The sequence below is a fragment of the Neopelma chrysocephalum genome, unplaced genomic scaffold (genome assembly GCF_003984885.1).
Source record: "Neopelma chrysocephalum unplaced genomic scaffold, ASM398488v2 Primary Assembly neopelma1_88, whole genome shotgun sequence".
NCBI lineage: Eukaryota > Metazoa > Chordata > Aves > Passeriformes > Pipridae > Neopelma > Neopelma chrysocephalum.
In genome coordinates, this window is record NW_020897750.1 from 870,950 (window position 1) to 884,906 (window position 13,957).

The 13,957-nt window shown below is 39.0% G+C and overlaps 1 protein-coding gene across 8 annotated transcripts in view; it reads left to right on the top strand.

The window, feature by feature from the left end:
• Positions 1-13,957, top strand: part of WDFY3 (WD repeat and FYVE domain containing 3) — a 167,971-nt gene that overhangs the window by 146,728 nt on the left and 7,286 nt on the right. For all 8 annotated transcript variants that reach the window (XM_027692688.1, XM_027692680.1, XM_027692683.1 and 5 more), the window contains 12 exons: positions 49-103; positions 461-580; positions 1,372-1,489; positions 2,638-2,744; positions 3,527-3,680; positions 5,616-5,707; positions 6,046-6,258; positions 8,808-8,955; positions 10,000-10,154; positions 10,595-10,753; positions 12,190-12,369; positions 13,420-13,602. In XM_027692688.1, coding sequence (XP_027548489.1) covers positions 49-103; positions 461-580; positions 1,372-1,489; positions 2,638-2,744; positions 3,527-3,680; positions 5,616-5,707; positions 6,046-6,258; positions 8,808-8,955; positions 10,000-10,154; positions 10,595-10,753; positions 12,190-12,369; positions 13,420-13,602 — 1,684 coding nt within the window. The remainder of the gene's footprint in view (positions 1-48; positions 104-460; positions 581-1,371; positions 1,490-2,637; positions 2,745-3,526; positions 3,681-5,615; positions 5,708-6,045; positions 6,259-8,807; positions 8,956-9,999; positions 10,155-10,594; positions 10,754-12,189; positions 12,370-13,419; positions 13,603-13,957) is intronic.

Genomic DNA, 13,957 nt, shown 5'->3' on the forward strand with positions numbered 1-13,957 from the left:
CCAGATCTTACTGCTAAGTCAGACAATGCACGTTCTTCTTCCCATTAGGTCTGGCTTGCTTAGCACTTTAGTGGGAGAAAAATCTGTTACTCAAAGATGGGAAGTAAGTATGAAAATTTTAGGGGTTATTTTATATTAAATTCTACATTTTGTAGTGATATGTAATTAATCAGTACACATAAGTTGCATTCTCTTATTCAAACAGCTGGAATATACTACTATAGAAAGTGTATCTTAGTTTGTAATATTTCATTATATCATCTTCAAATAGGAAATGATTGTGCCATTGAAAATGCAGCCAGGGTGGGGGGAGGCAGTAGTCAAAGTAAGCTGAGCATTGTAATATTGAAATAAGTTTCATATGTTTGGGGAGAACACTAAACACTGACAGTCTGGCAGTGTAGATATTTGATTGTTGTAAAGTGAAAACTTTACAGTGCTGTTATCTGTCTTCCTTAAGAGAGGAGAAATCAGTAACTTCCAGTACCTGATGCACTTAAACACTCTGGCCGGCAGATCCTATAACGATCTCATGCAGTACCCTGTCTTTCCCTGGATCCTCGCAGACTATGACTCAGAGGTAAATGAAGTATCTTGTCAGCCTTGCCAGTAATCTTTTATAAGTTGGAAGTTTTGCAGATATTACAGTTGGCTCATGCTCAGGTAAAACAAAGCATGGAACCTTTATCAGTAGTTCTTTAATTCAGTCTATTTTGTTTCTCCCACTTATCAGTGGTAGGGTATGAGAGATTTTTGGCTGTCTCATGTGTGCAGGTCCTTGCCTGTGCTGACATTACAGATATTACAGTACACAGGTGAGGGCTTGGGATTTGTAGGGAGGCAGTTGCCTCTCTAGGTTGCATTAGTTCCTATAAGCCTTTAGATTAGCTTTTTTCTGAATATCCTGAAGTCTCCTAAGCCCACAGAGAAAGCATCCTTGTCCAGAAGGCTGTGGTAGGGGCTACAATGAAATCTTACCCCACAGTGAAGAATTTGCTTCTGAAAAAGGTGAAACATCCTATTAATGTCTTTGTGGTCAGGCATTGCCATCAGCCAGGCCATAACGTAAAATATTGTTAGGGTGCTTGTCGAGTATTCAAGAACAGAATTAGGGGGAATTGGGGACAGGATGAGGGGAGCAGGACAAAAATTGTCCAGAGCCCATACATGATTTAAAATAAAACACACTGACTCTCTTGGATCAGACTGAAGGACTGTTTTAAGCATATCCAACATTACACCTGCTGTGTGTGTCACAAGCAAAGATAACAGACTCAGGAGGTATGTGGCATTAAATATAGTAATCAGCAGTATTAAAAGGGTTTGATTTGGTTTGGTTTTATAAAATTGTTGTCTGTTTTATTTTTAAAGGAACTGGATCTTACAAATCCCAAAACATTCAGAAACCTGGCGAAGCCCATGGGAGCTCAAACAGAAGACAGGTTAGCCCAGTACAAGAAGCGATACAAAGATTGGGAAGATCCCAATGGTAAGTACTGATCCATCCTTCAGGAAGAGCAGAGGGACGTGTGCCTGTCACGACATGGGAGACACTTGTGGATTTTTACATTATGGGTAAAGAGGTCTGGATATGGATGTGCAGAACTCTACTATGTTTTTTAGTGACTGTCCAATGAACAGTGAATTAGAGCAAAGGGGTGTTGGTTTTCTTGCTGTTTGTTTTAAATACAAATGACAGGTTTTGTTTATATGTAAAAACAAAGACAAAACAGTTGCACATTTAGAGGAGTTTAAAACTGTCTAAAGTCTGGAACGAGCAGGCACATGAAGTACAACCAACTGTCTGCTAATACAATTTGAGTGCTGCTTCATGAAAATAAGTACTAGAAAGAATGAGAATATTTCTGCATTAGCAGTATTGTACCTTTTTCATTTCTAATCTTAATCATGTTTTTTGGCTAAAGAAACAGCAGTTTGTTGACTAAAAAAAACTCAGAATGAGATGCAATTAAGCTACATATTCATGATTTTAGGGCTTCCTTATATATTGGAAAAAAAACATTTTGTTTGGCAAGGCAACTCTTCTTATATGTTTTTATCGAAGACAGAGGCCTGTTTAACTACTGCAGTGCTGTTCTGTATCAAACACAACAGTAGATGGCAGAGACATTCATTTCTAGAAATGTATCAGTATTTTCTAAGTGTATTTGTAAAGACTCACCAGGAAATTAAGAAAGTGAAAGCTGTACAAAATCTTTAGCCAACAATTCTGATATGTATTTCTGTCTGAGGCTTTAATTCCACAGAAACCGATAAGTCTAAAAGCAAAGAAAAAAATTTACAGTTTTTTTAAAAAAGGTTTCTTCAGCAGAAATCTCCATAGCTGCACTGTAACATTTCAATTAGTTAAAATAAAAAATGACTAATCATTCAGTATTGCTTTGCAGAGGCCCACTGAATTAGGGCTACAGGACTGCGGCCAAAACTCAAGGGATGACCTTGACAAAAATATAAAGTTTTCAAATTTCTGAGAATGAAAATTACAGATTCCAATTTTAAATGTGACCACGGTCACAGAGTAATTAAAATACAGTACTAATTCTTTTTTTCCAGTCAGTACTGAATCTGTCACCTAACTGCTTTATTTAGTCTATATTTTTGATGTTTAATCTGTAGGGGAAACCCCAGCTTATCACTATGGGACCCACTATTCATCAGCCATGATAGTGGCTTCCTACCTTGTCCGGATGGAGCCTTTTACTCAGATTTTCTTACGGTTACAGGTAAAAATTACATCACTTCATATTTCTTGCCTGCTGTGTATTTCAGACATTACTGAAAAATATGATCAGTCAGTTTTGTTTTCATCAAAAATCGTGGAAGAAATACCTTTTGGCAGAGTTGTTATTGCCTGGCAGGTTTTTGATGTGTCTTTTAAAAAGATGTAATGAAATACACTTTTTTTTCTTGTAGTTTGAACATTTTTCTAAATGTATGCAGAACAAAATATCACCAGACAAAAAACAAAGCGATTTTTGTAGTGAAAAATACTTTGCTGCCCATACTTTATTTGTATGTTGTTGAAAGAATCATATGCCAGTTGTTTAGTTCTGTGCTGCATGTGTTGAAAGATTTTTATTTTAAACCAGTATGTCTATCCAAAGAGACATTTTAGTATTAAGTGTTAAAATAAACAAAAGTTTGCAGGTCCTGAAGTTGTTTGCCGTTTTGATGGGTAATGCAATTTGTAATATTACATATCACATATTTTCCGAGACAGAAGCCATCAGGCAAAAAAGATTTGTGTTTCTCTGTAAGCGACTGAAGTCAGACTAGATATCTCTTTTCTTAAAGTTTTGTATATCTGTATCTCAGTGCTCTATGTTTACGATTATTGTGTACCAAAAAGTAATGCAGCTGATCAAATCCGTTGTGTTAGAGGAAGAAACATGCTACGTTCTAGTATCTTTATTAGGCAGAGGATGCTCTGATTTGCCTTCTTGGTAAAACCTGCTGTGCTGACAAATAACTCTGATGTTGGTGTGCCTCTGTTTCTGTGCCTCAGGGCGGTCACTTTGACCTGGCTGACAGGATGTTCCACAGCGTGCGCGAGGCCTGGTACTCAGCGTCGAAGCACAACATGGCAGATGTGAAGGAGCTCATCCCAGAGTTCTTCTACCTCCCCGAGTTCCTCCTGAATTCCAACAATTTTGACCTAGGTAGGCAATAAGAGCTTGATAGCATCTCTATGGGTGTGAGAACAGTGCCAGACAGTCCAACATGAGATAAAAGCGTCTCGTGATACAGGTGGAACTGAAAGGTGACTTGCACATTCTGACGTGAAAGCAAAAGGAGGAGTACTTAAGGTATTTCCTGATACTGTATGTTTATTCAGTATTGTATTTGCAAGTCTGAATGATTCAGAACTCATCTTTTCACTGGGAAGAGTGTAGCAGGAGTTGTTCTTTCCACTGTGACACCTCAGATTTATTTTTGCAGATTTATCACTTAAGATATTTTCTCAAGCAGTGAGTGTTCATTTTAAGCAGTTCATACAAAGTTTGTTCTGAGAATTGCTGAACAAGGCACTGAAATACCCAGAAAGGATTTTTGTTTGAAGTGGTTTTAGTTGATTTGGGGGGGGGGTCCATTCAAAATGCACAGATAATCATATTTTAGTTGGAGTTTCTCTACTTTGCATTTTTCTTCATGTAACTTGCTACTCCATGATGGTGTTCACCATCTTTGTGTGCTTATTTTCTTAAGCTTTGCAAAATCTGTTTGGCAGTCTTTACTTTTAGAACTTTGTTTTCAAGTATTCCTAATGGTTTTGTTGAAATGTCACAGCTTTTGTGGCAGTGATACTCAACAGGAGTCAGATATCACACCTGTTCTCTGTAGGACGTGCATGTTACTTAGGGGTTTTTGTCACTTTTAACAGTGGCATTAAGCTCTTATATTCTGAGCTCTGTACTGTGAACCTAACAAGCAACAGAACAAGAATATAACTGAGAAGTCTCACCAAGTACATTTTTGGTAATCACAATATGCCCCTATTTAATGTTCAGAGTGGGAATGGGGCTGTCCAGGGCAGGGTGAATGTATTGTGCCCAGGCTAGGCCCAGGGGAATCACCTATATCCTTGGACATGGAGCTTGGGGGGGATACCAGTTAGCTGCTCATTGTTAGGAAATGAATATTTAGCCTGTATTCCTATGATGTGTAACCTCATGGGTAGAACAATAATTCCATTCCATGACACAGAATGTTTGTACTTTGATGTTCCACCAGGGTCTCTCAGTACAGTTTGCTGTTACACTGTCTCATACTGGGCTTTATTTTCTTCAAAACACACTCATTTGACATGTCATTGCTATATATATGCTAAGCAGATGCCAAATACAGCTTATTGCCATCTCTTAAATTGGGACCACCATGTTTATTTCAGTTTTTCTCACAGAATGGGAACAATGAAGTCAAACAAAAGATAAGAAAATGAACCTTGCTGTGCTGATTCCTCTGTGTGCAAAATGGGCAGCTGCTATGGTAGCAGTTCCCAGTAGTAGGGTTGGCTGCTCAGGTGGGAGCTAAACTGGCACAACAAGGTTCTGGCTGTCCAGTGATCACAGAGGGCTGTTTTACTGGCTGGTGTTTGCATTAACTTTCATGCATGGCAGTGGATCTTTTCCGTGACAGGAAGAGAAAAGCAGAAATTTACTTAAATAGAAAAATATACAAAATAATCATGTTCCAAGAGCACTTAACAGAGAAACATAGAAGTTTTGAATTCAGACTGTACATTACAGCATTGTGAAGACTAAGGATGTGTAATCTAATCAACACCACTAGCTACAAGAGTAATGTTAGTTTTGAGGACCATATGCTGAAACACTTCTTCAGAAAACTTAGCATGGAATATTTGAATTCTTCCTCCTGCAAGCCGTCTTGCATGAACAACCAAGGCAGAATTTTTCATGTTTTATTGCTTGACAGTTAAAAACAACATAGTATTTTAAAGAAAAGACCAAAATGGCTTCCTTTATGAAGGAAAGGTGTTAGAATTTGAATTTTTTTTCATAATATTTTTTCACCTTTTCTGTTGCAGTGCAGTTTCAGTGCTTCTCTCCAAACTTTTGTTTTTGTTTTTTTAATAGGTTGCAAACAAAATGGCACTAAACTTGGTGATGTCATACTCCCTCCGTGGGCAAAAGGAGATCCTCGTGAATTTATCAGAGTTCATCGAGAGGTAATTTGCACTTTAGTAATGACAGTAGAAAGCCTCAGTTGGGACCTTCTGCTGCATATTAATCTAAGCTCAATTTGTGTGGTCACAGCAGCCAGTTTGTGAGTTCAGGGTTGATGGCTGATTGTTGTCAAGGTCTGTAGAACCAGTGTTTCCTCCCCTTCCTTTTTGGCCAGGGAGTACTTGCTTCAAGGAGGCAAGACTTGCTTCAGTGAAAAGCTGTATCAAAACATAACAAAAACATGCCAGAATATGTTCTGCATTTTTCTTTGTGGCAGGTGTAGTAAGCTCAACCCTGTGACCAGTCTGTCTAGTTTTAATGCATGCCCTTTGAATTTCAGGCTCTGGAATGTGACTTTGTGAGTGCACACCTGCATGAGTGGATTGACTTGATCTTTGGCTATAAACAGCAAGGTCCTGCTGCAGTAGAAGCTGTAAATGTCTTTCACCATCTCTTCTATGAGGGGCAAGTGGACATATATAACATCAATGACCCATTAAAAGAGACAGCTACCATAGGATTCATTAATAACTTTGGACAGATACCAAAGCAGGTATAACCCTTTATAGAATTCTTATTTTGCGGTTAACACTTAAATTGAAATGAATTATTATGGAACAAGAAGGTGTTTTAGGAGTAAAACTTGTTCTTCCAGTGATATGAAATCATTTACATTTCTGTCATACATGACGCAATGATTAACTTTGGGCTTTCCCTGTGAGATTAGAAATGTCTTTTTTTTCCCCTTTACATCCTTAAAGGCAAAATGAATTATAGCTCAACTCCAAAAATCAATATCAAAAAAAAAAAGTATGCTCCTGCTGCAAAGTTAGAGGGGAGGAGTGGAAAGTAAAGCCTAGTGTTTAGGTATTTTAGGTTATTCTGTAATAAAATAATTTCTATAATAACTATGCTTTCTTTTTTTACACCTCTCTCTTGGTGTTCTACAGGGCTTGGCCACATCTTTTTTTTGAAGAATATGTTGCAAAAAAAATTAAGACTTCAAATTAGGAAGATATGACTCTTGTAGGACAGCTGTACTTGAGATAGATAGACACATTTTAAAGCTTTAAAGTTTTTGTTCTCTTTAAGAGATTATATTTAATATTACATTTAATAATTTAAAGTTTTACTTTGTGGGGTTTTAGGTTTGAGGAGATTGAGTGTTTATTTTTCTTTTTTTTTTTTAATTGGGCACTTCTTTAGAGTCAGCAATTCATGGGAACCCAAACAATGTGTTGGAAACTTTAGACTCAGCTCTCAGCACTCAGTGTTTCAGGACAGCCACGGGATATTTCCTGTGGCAACCCACTGAGAGCTGTCTGTCTCTCACAGCTTGGAAGGAAGGCTAAGAACTGTTCATTTGTCTTCTGTGGCTTTTCTCCTTTTCCTTCCTTGCTCTCTCTCAATAATCTAATTATGTAGTGGCTGCAGGGTTTTCTCCTCTTACATAATAACCAATCACTGGGTTGTGATGATAATCAGACATGGCCCAGCTAAAGCCAGATGAACAGATAGGGGTGGGGCAGGGCAGGGCAGTGGAAGAGCAGCTGAGTCCAAAGATCTGCCTGAATCATCCAATGCCTGTTCGATACAAATGTGGTGAGATCTACCAGAAACTGCATGAGGAAATAAACTGCAATAAACTCAGGAAACTCAGAACTTCTTCTAGTCATTATTGGTGGTGAGTGCTCTTGGAGCACATTTTTATGTGATGGTTGAATTTTTCTGTTACCCTCTGACTTTCCACAGAGGATCCAGGGCAGGCTGTCTCAGTGACATGGCTGCTCTGCCCTTTTTCACTTCTTTGCTGCACGGAGATGTAACATGGGGACTACATCTTTATCTCATCTCTTACACTAGTAATGCACCTTGTAGTTTGGTTTTCCATTTTAAAAGTCTGTGATGCAAAACATTGCAGAACTGATGCTATGTTTATAAGAGGGCTCTCACCGACTCTGCAACGGGCCTGAGATGCCACAGCCTGAGGGGCAGAGCAAAATGAATAAGCAAGAGGAAGTCATTCAAAGGAGGGGTTGGGTTTTTTTGTTGCTGGAATTGGAGAGTTTTGAGATCTGTTGTCCATGTGAAACACTGTATAATGGACCTTCTCTCTCAGTCTTCCCGTAGCTCAGCCAGATGGGAGGCATGCTATCGTTTGGGGAGGGGGGTGGCATGCAGGCCGTGTTGTTATTTGTACCCGGGGGCTTGGTGCAAGCAGTAGAAACATGTCTACACTGTCATAGTTCAGCTACCTCAGGCTTATGCATGTTCCCTCTGCTTTGGAAAGGCAAACAGGTAGCACATTTCAAGGGGCTCAAAGGAAAACAAGTTTCAGCACTGGAATTTCAGTTCTCCTTTCAGTGTTGTAGTAGCCTCTCTGTGAAAGAGCTGTTGAAATCTTGCAAAATACCACTCTATGTTTATGTTTGTCAGTTACATATTGTAATACGTAGCATCTACCACCTAAGGTGTTTATTATTAATTTATCAAGTGATAAACCTTAGTGTGTGTCACTGATGAACATGGCTTATTAGAAGCAACGATTGCCTTGTTTAACACTGGAATGGTCACTGAAGCGATAAAATGTAAATTCAGTCCCTCATAATGAAAAGCTATGCAGAAGATTATCAGGGACTCAGATGCCTTTCTTGTGCATGATTGTCATATGGGGTCCCATTCCATGCCCACCCATGCTGTTACTCTGTTCTTTGGTAGCCTGGCCACCTCCAAGCGAGTGAGCTGCTGTTTGTGGGACACAGTTTGTTTCAAAGCTGAAACTTAGCTTTCAATTTACCATGGGTTAGAATTTCTTACCGCGTTATGCATCAGCTTTGGGATTTTTGCTTGCTTTAATTCAGCTGCTTTTGCAACTGGGAGCAGCTTTAAAAAAAACTGCTCCTTGCTGAATTTCATATTGTTTGTTGAAGTTTTTTTGAAATGATTGCCATAAGTTATTAGTGAATACGAGAGCAGTTAAGTAATGTTTGCTGACCTGCAGAATTTTTAGGAGGTAAATTAGACTTATTTATGATCTTTTTAAGTTTGTGCCCTTATAAGCCTGTAATTTTTGATGATAATTAGTTTCTTGATGAATTTCAGCTCTTCAAAAAACCACACCCACCAAAGCGTGTTAGAAGTCGACTGAATGGAGAGGCTGTGGGGACCTCTGTGCCTCCTGGTTCCACAGGTGACAAGATTTTCTTCCATCATTTGGACAACCTGCGGCCATCTCTTGCTCCAGTGAAAGGTAAACTGTAAAGCCACAGTAATTATTCCTGTTTCGTCACCCAAGCATTCAGAGTTTCAGCAAGATAGTCCCTTTTCATCTTTTGCTTAGTTCTGATATTCCTACTGCCTCTAGTTTTGTGAGAAGGACAAGTTTAAAATACTCTAATGATGTAAGATTATGTTCTTAGCTACTTTAAAGTGTACTTGGGAAGCACCAGTTTAATATAACTTTGTTTAAATAGAGAGATAAAATGGGGCCCAAGCACCTATTTATAGAGTTTTAGTTTAACAAACAGCATTCAGAGTATGTTGCTTCTGGGCCTGCAATAGCCTCGATTTTTGTGATTTTCATGGCAAAAGGATTCTTTGTTGCAGTGCCAAGAAATACTGAGAAGTATTGGCAGGAAAGGGTGGTGTTGGTAGCTGCACTGAGACAAAAGAAGGTGGGTTTTGGCTTCATATTTGACATTATACTGAGCAAAAGTTAATTGTCTGTGAGGCAGGTAAATGCTATACAGTGATTTCTTTCCTAGCTGAGTTATTGACTGTGCCTGCCTGCTGTAAAAAGAGAGGATGTACTATCACATGGGGCACAGTAGGGCTTAAGTGTAGACTCTAAGTCAGGAAATTAGAAAGGACTAATCTATATTTACAAAGCTTGGGGAAAAACAAATAGGACACTACGAGCTGTAGTCAGGAAAGCAGCTTGTGGGAATGCTTGTCTAAGGTCTTGGAATCAATACCAAAAACTTATTTTTATGTGTCAAAAATGTTGCAATCAGTTTTAATGACCACAGGCATCTTGTCTGAGGAACACCTTGTGCAGCCTCACAGATAGGATCAGAGCTGTCTGTGGTCCTCAGAGTATTCTTGGCACTGCTGGTGGTGCTTAGGTCTGCACTTGTTAGGAATGGAGCAAAAGTTGCCATCACTGCAGCTGAAACAAAGATTTGTATAAATAGCCGGTATAGAGACCTTGCTTTTGCAGAACAGCAGGTACTTATTGGGATCAGATGGTATTTGTCTCTCTCAGCACTAAAACATAACCCCATCTTCTTTTTAGAGCTCAAGGAGCCTGTGGGACAGATCGTGTGCACTGATAAAGGCATTCTGGCAGTAGAACAGAATAAGGTTCTCATCCCACCTACCTGGAATAAAACCTTTGCTTGGGGCTATGCAGACCTCAGCTGCAGACTGGGTACCTATGAGTCAGACAAGGTTGGTAATCTGAAATCTGTTTTGGTGCTGAATGTACCAAAGTAATTGGTACTCAACAGTGGAAAAAAATCCAATAGTGGAAATTTCTTTCACATGTGAATGAAATAATTTTGTACTGCATTAAGTTTTTTTGCTCCTTACCTGGTTTTCTTCATCAGAATGCTGGCAGAATAACATAAACCAACTAATAATAATTTTTTTACTGGGTCTGCAAAACATGAAAGAATTAAATCTATGCAGTTACAATTCATCTCATATTACCTCAGAAGGCATCTTACGGCAGAGGCTGGAATTGCTTGTGTTTGAGGAAAAACTGCATAAGGGGTAGCAGTGATATCTTAGTGACTTAATGAATGTAAGGTGGCAGTCAGGTTTTTATTTTTTTATCCTGCCAAATACTGGTCCTGCAAGTAATTCTTCTTTGTTTTCTTTATTTTTAGGCAGTGATTGTTTATGAATGTTTGTCAGAATGGGGTCAGATACTGTGTGCCATTTGCCCCAACCCCAAACTTGTTATCACTGGAGGAACAAGCACAGCAGTGTGTGTGTGGGAGATGGGTGTCTCCAAAGAAAAGGCTAAAGCCCTCACACTGAAACAGGTAAAATACAGTAAAAATGCCTTTTATTTAAATTAATGTTACAGGATCAAAGTAATTATTTCTCCCTTAGTAACCTTTGAAGCCATGAGTCCAGCAGATCTTTGGAGAAGGGAGGAGTCGAGGTACAGATCTGCATCGAAAGTGGGCAAAATGAGTCTTTAAAATTGCATCATATTTAAGGATAGTGGAACACCAGGAGCTTTTGGTAGTGATGTTATCAAAATTGTACAGGTGTGTTTTGTGAAATGACCTGCTTTATTGTAGTGTTATAGGTAACCCCCCATCTAAAAACTGTGTCAGGAAAAATGGTGAAAGGAGACTGCCTTAAATGTTAATTTTCCTCTTTTTAATTTGTTTTTTAATTAATTTTTCTTTAAAAATATATATGTTGAAATTACATTTCTGTGCAAAACTTTTGTCTTTCTGGCAATAACGTTTGTGGAGCAGAGTATACTTCTTTAGGATCGCCTGAAGTTTTTTTTTTCTTGCTTTATTAATTCAAGACAGCAACTTCTAATCTAAAGCAAGCAGCCGTGCTTTAAAGTCAGTTGCAGCTAAGTGCAGAGTAAGTTTTTTGTGTTTACTAAGGAAAAAACAAACAAAAAATCACAAAATGCACCCACAAACAAACAAAAAAATGCAACCCTAACTAAATCAACATATTCTAGCAGCTGTGTATGTTATAGGTAGTTAGGTTGTAAAGTGTTACTGTTCCTGTTGGCATCTTAACAGCAGGACTTTTTTTTTAGAGAAAAGTTTTCACTCAAACTTAAGAAATTTAGAGAATTATTTAATAACTTCCCTTGCTCACTATCCAACAACTGTACAGAGCTGTGTTTCCAAAGTATTTTACTTCAGAACAGTGCAAGATAAAACACTGTATCTTAAATTTCAGGGTAGTATACTGAAGGCCATTTACTGTACTTCAGCCAGTGATGCTGCAGTTAAGCCTAAAATTTAAAAGTTGGGCCTAATATGAGTAGACACTTGTATTTTTCTCCTCCTTCCAATTGACTTTGCCTTTTTGGTTGCAGCTCTTTCTTGTCTCTTTTATCTTCTCTTAAACATCAACAGAAGGTTATAAAGGAGCCATTAGTTTCTGTTTTCAGAACGTAATTTCAGCTGCAGCCTGGAACACATTCTGACCCTATAAACAGGCTACTGCTGCAGAATGGTTTTTATCCAGTGGAAGGCTCTATGCCATTAGACTCTTGAAATTCTGTTTTGACAAAGTACTTTTTAAATGGGGAAAAAATTATTAGTCTATTATTTTCAATTATGAAAATAGTTATCAACTGAGTGCTTGTAAGGCAGCTGCATCTTCTGATAGAATATTCATGTTACATTATCTGAATCTTCCAGATAAGAGGGTTTAATGTGCAATTTTTGTGCTCTCTCCTGATTTCAGCTTGTCCCTCCTGACTTGTGTTTTGCAGGCATTACTGGGTCATACTGACACTGTCACATGCTTAACAGCATCACTGGCTTATCACATAATTGTGAGTGGATCACGGGATCGCACCTGCATCATCTGGGATTTGAATAAACTCTCCTTTCTAACGCAGCTTCGAGGTCACAGGGCTCCAGTTTCAGCTCTCTGTATAAATGAATTAACGGTAAGAACCAAATGCCATCCGTTCAATGCCATTCCATGTGGGAACAGTAGCAAGAGTCGGAAATTGTTAAACCGAGGAAAAACAAACAGGGCTCTTCTGTTAGTTTGTCAAAAATCATATAGATCACCTGAAAACTTAATTGGCTGGTTTAGGAAATAATTTGTGTCTTTTGTCCAGAGTTACACATGGATTCATTCCATGCAGAGTAGCTTGAGCTCGGGAGAGGTTATTAACAGTGCTGGAAGCAGTATAGCTAGTGTGACATTCAGAGTGGGTTGTCAAACCTGCCACAGGAGCTAAGAAAAGGTTTTGATATGTGACCTTGGCTGAATTCTCTTAAGCTTAATGTAAAGGAAGCAGAAGATACCTTGGGTGAAGCTGCAGTGCCAGTTGTAGTGAAAATGGACACATCCTAAAAGCTTGTATGCCTGGTGGTCCTATGAGTTACAGGTCATCATTTGTCCAGCTCCCATGCATGGTCAGCAGGGCCAGATGGACCCTGTTGCAACTGGACCAGATGTAGTGGTTGAAATCAAGACAAAATGGGGCTGTAATGCACCGAGGGGGTAGCAAGAGGCACAGTTTATTAGCTGTTAGTGGTCTGGTTGTAGTGTTGCCAGTGCTGCAGCTCCTGTTTCCTCTCTGCGCTAGTTTGGACTGTTCCCAATAAGGAAGCAAATGAAATTTAAGGTGGTACATGTCTGTGAAAAAGAGAGGTGTCAACATGAGCAGAGTCTTTAGAAACTGAGAAGGGAAAGTATTGAAAATGTGCTGTTGGATTGTTATGCCGTGAATAGTGAAGGAATTGGTCAACTCACTGTACCCTGTAAATACAACAAATAGGTTGGTACTAAGTCTAATTTTCTAGGTATAATTAAAAAAAAAGGCATATAATCCTAAAGGGTTCTTCAGGTGGCCAAACTCAACTTGACTAAAACTTCTTGAAAAGTGCCAGCCTGAACTTGGCTGAATTTGGCTTATGATCGAACCTGGCTTATATTTTTGCTGAAGACTTGTATGGAAATGCAGAGGTGTTATTTGTCTTTGCAGGGAGATATTGTATCCTGTGCTGGCACTTACATCCACGTGTGGAGCATTAATGGCAGCCCTACTGCAAGTGTCAACACTTTCACTGGCCGAAGCCAGCAAATTATGTGCTGCTTTGTGTCAGAGATGAATGAGTGGGATACCCAGAACGTCATAGTAACGGGGCATTCGGATGGAGTTGTCCGGGTAAGTACCGGGAATCGCCGCTTGGAAAATTAAGTTTACACCTTAGTAGTAACAGTATTTAGAGAAGCCATGTCTATCCAACACAATGTCCTGGCCAGTACCAAAAGCAGTCCTGCTGTACTTGGGTGTTTCACCTGAGCAGTTCTTTCTCCCCTTCGATGCACCCACTGGGATGTGGTAACTAGGAATGGTCAGTAGCATACGTCTTCCTTCCTGCTCTGTTTTGATCACATTTTAGTCACCAGCTTTCATGCCTGGAGGTTGTAGTTTTTGTTCACCATTTTTGTTTTACACAGCTTGAGACATTTCAATTTGTTGCCTTGAAAGAAAAGAGAAACTTAATGTCATCTCTGAT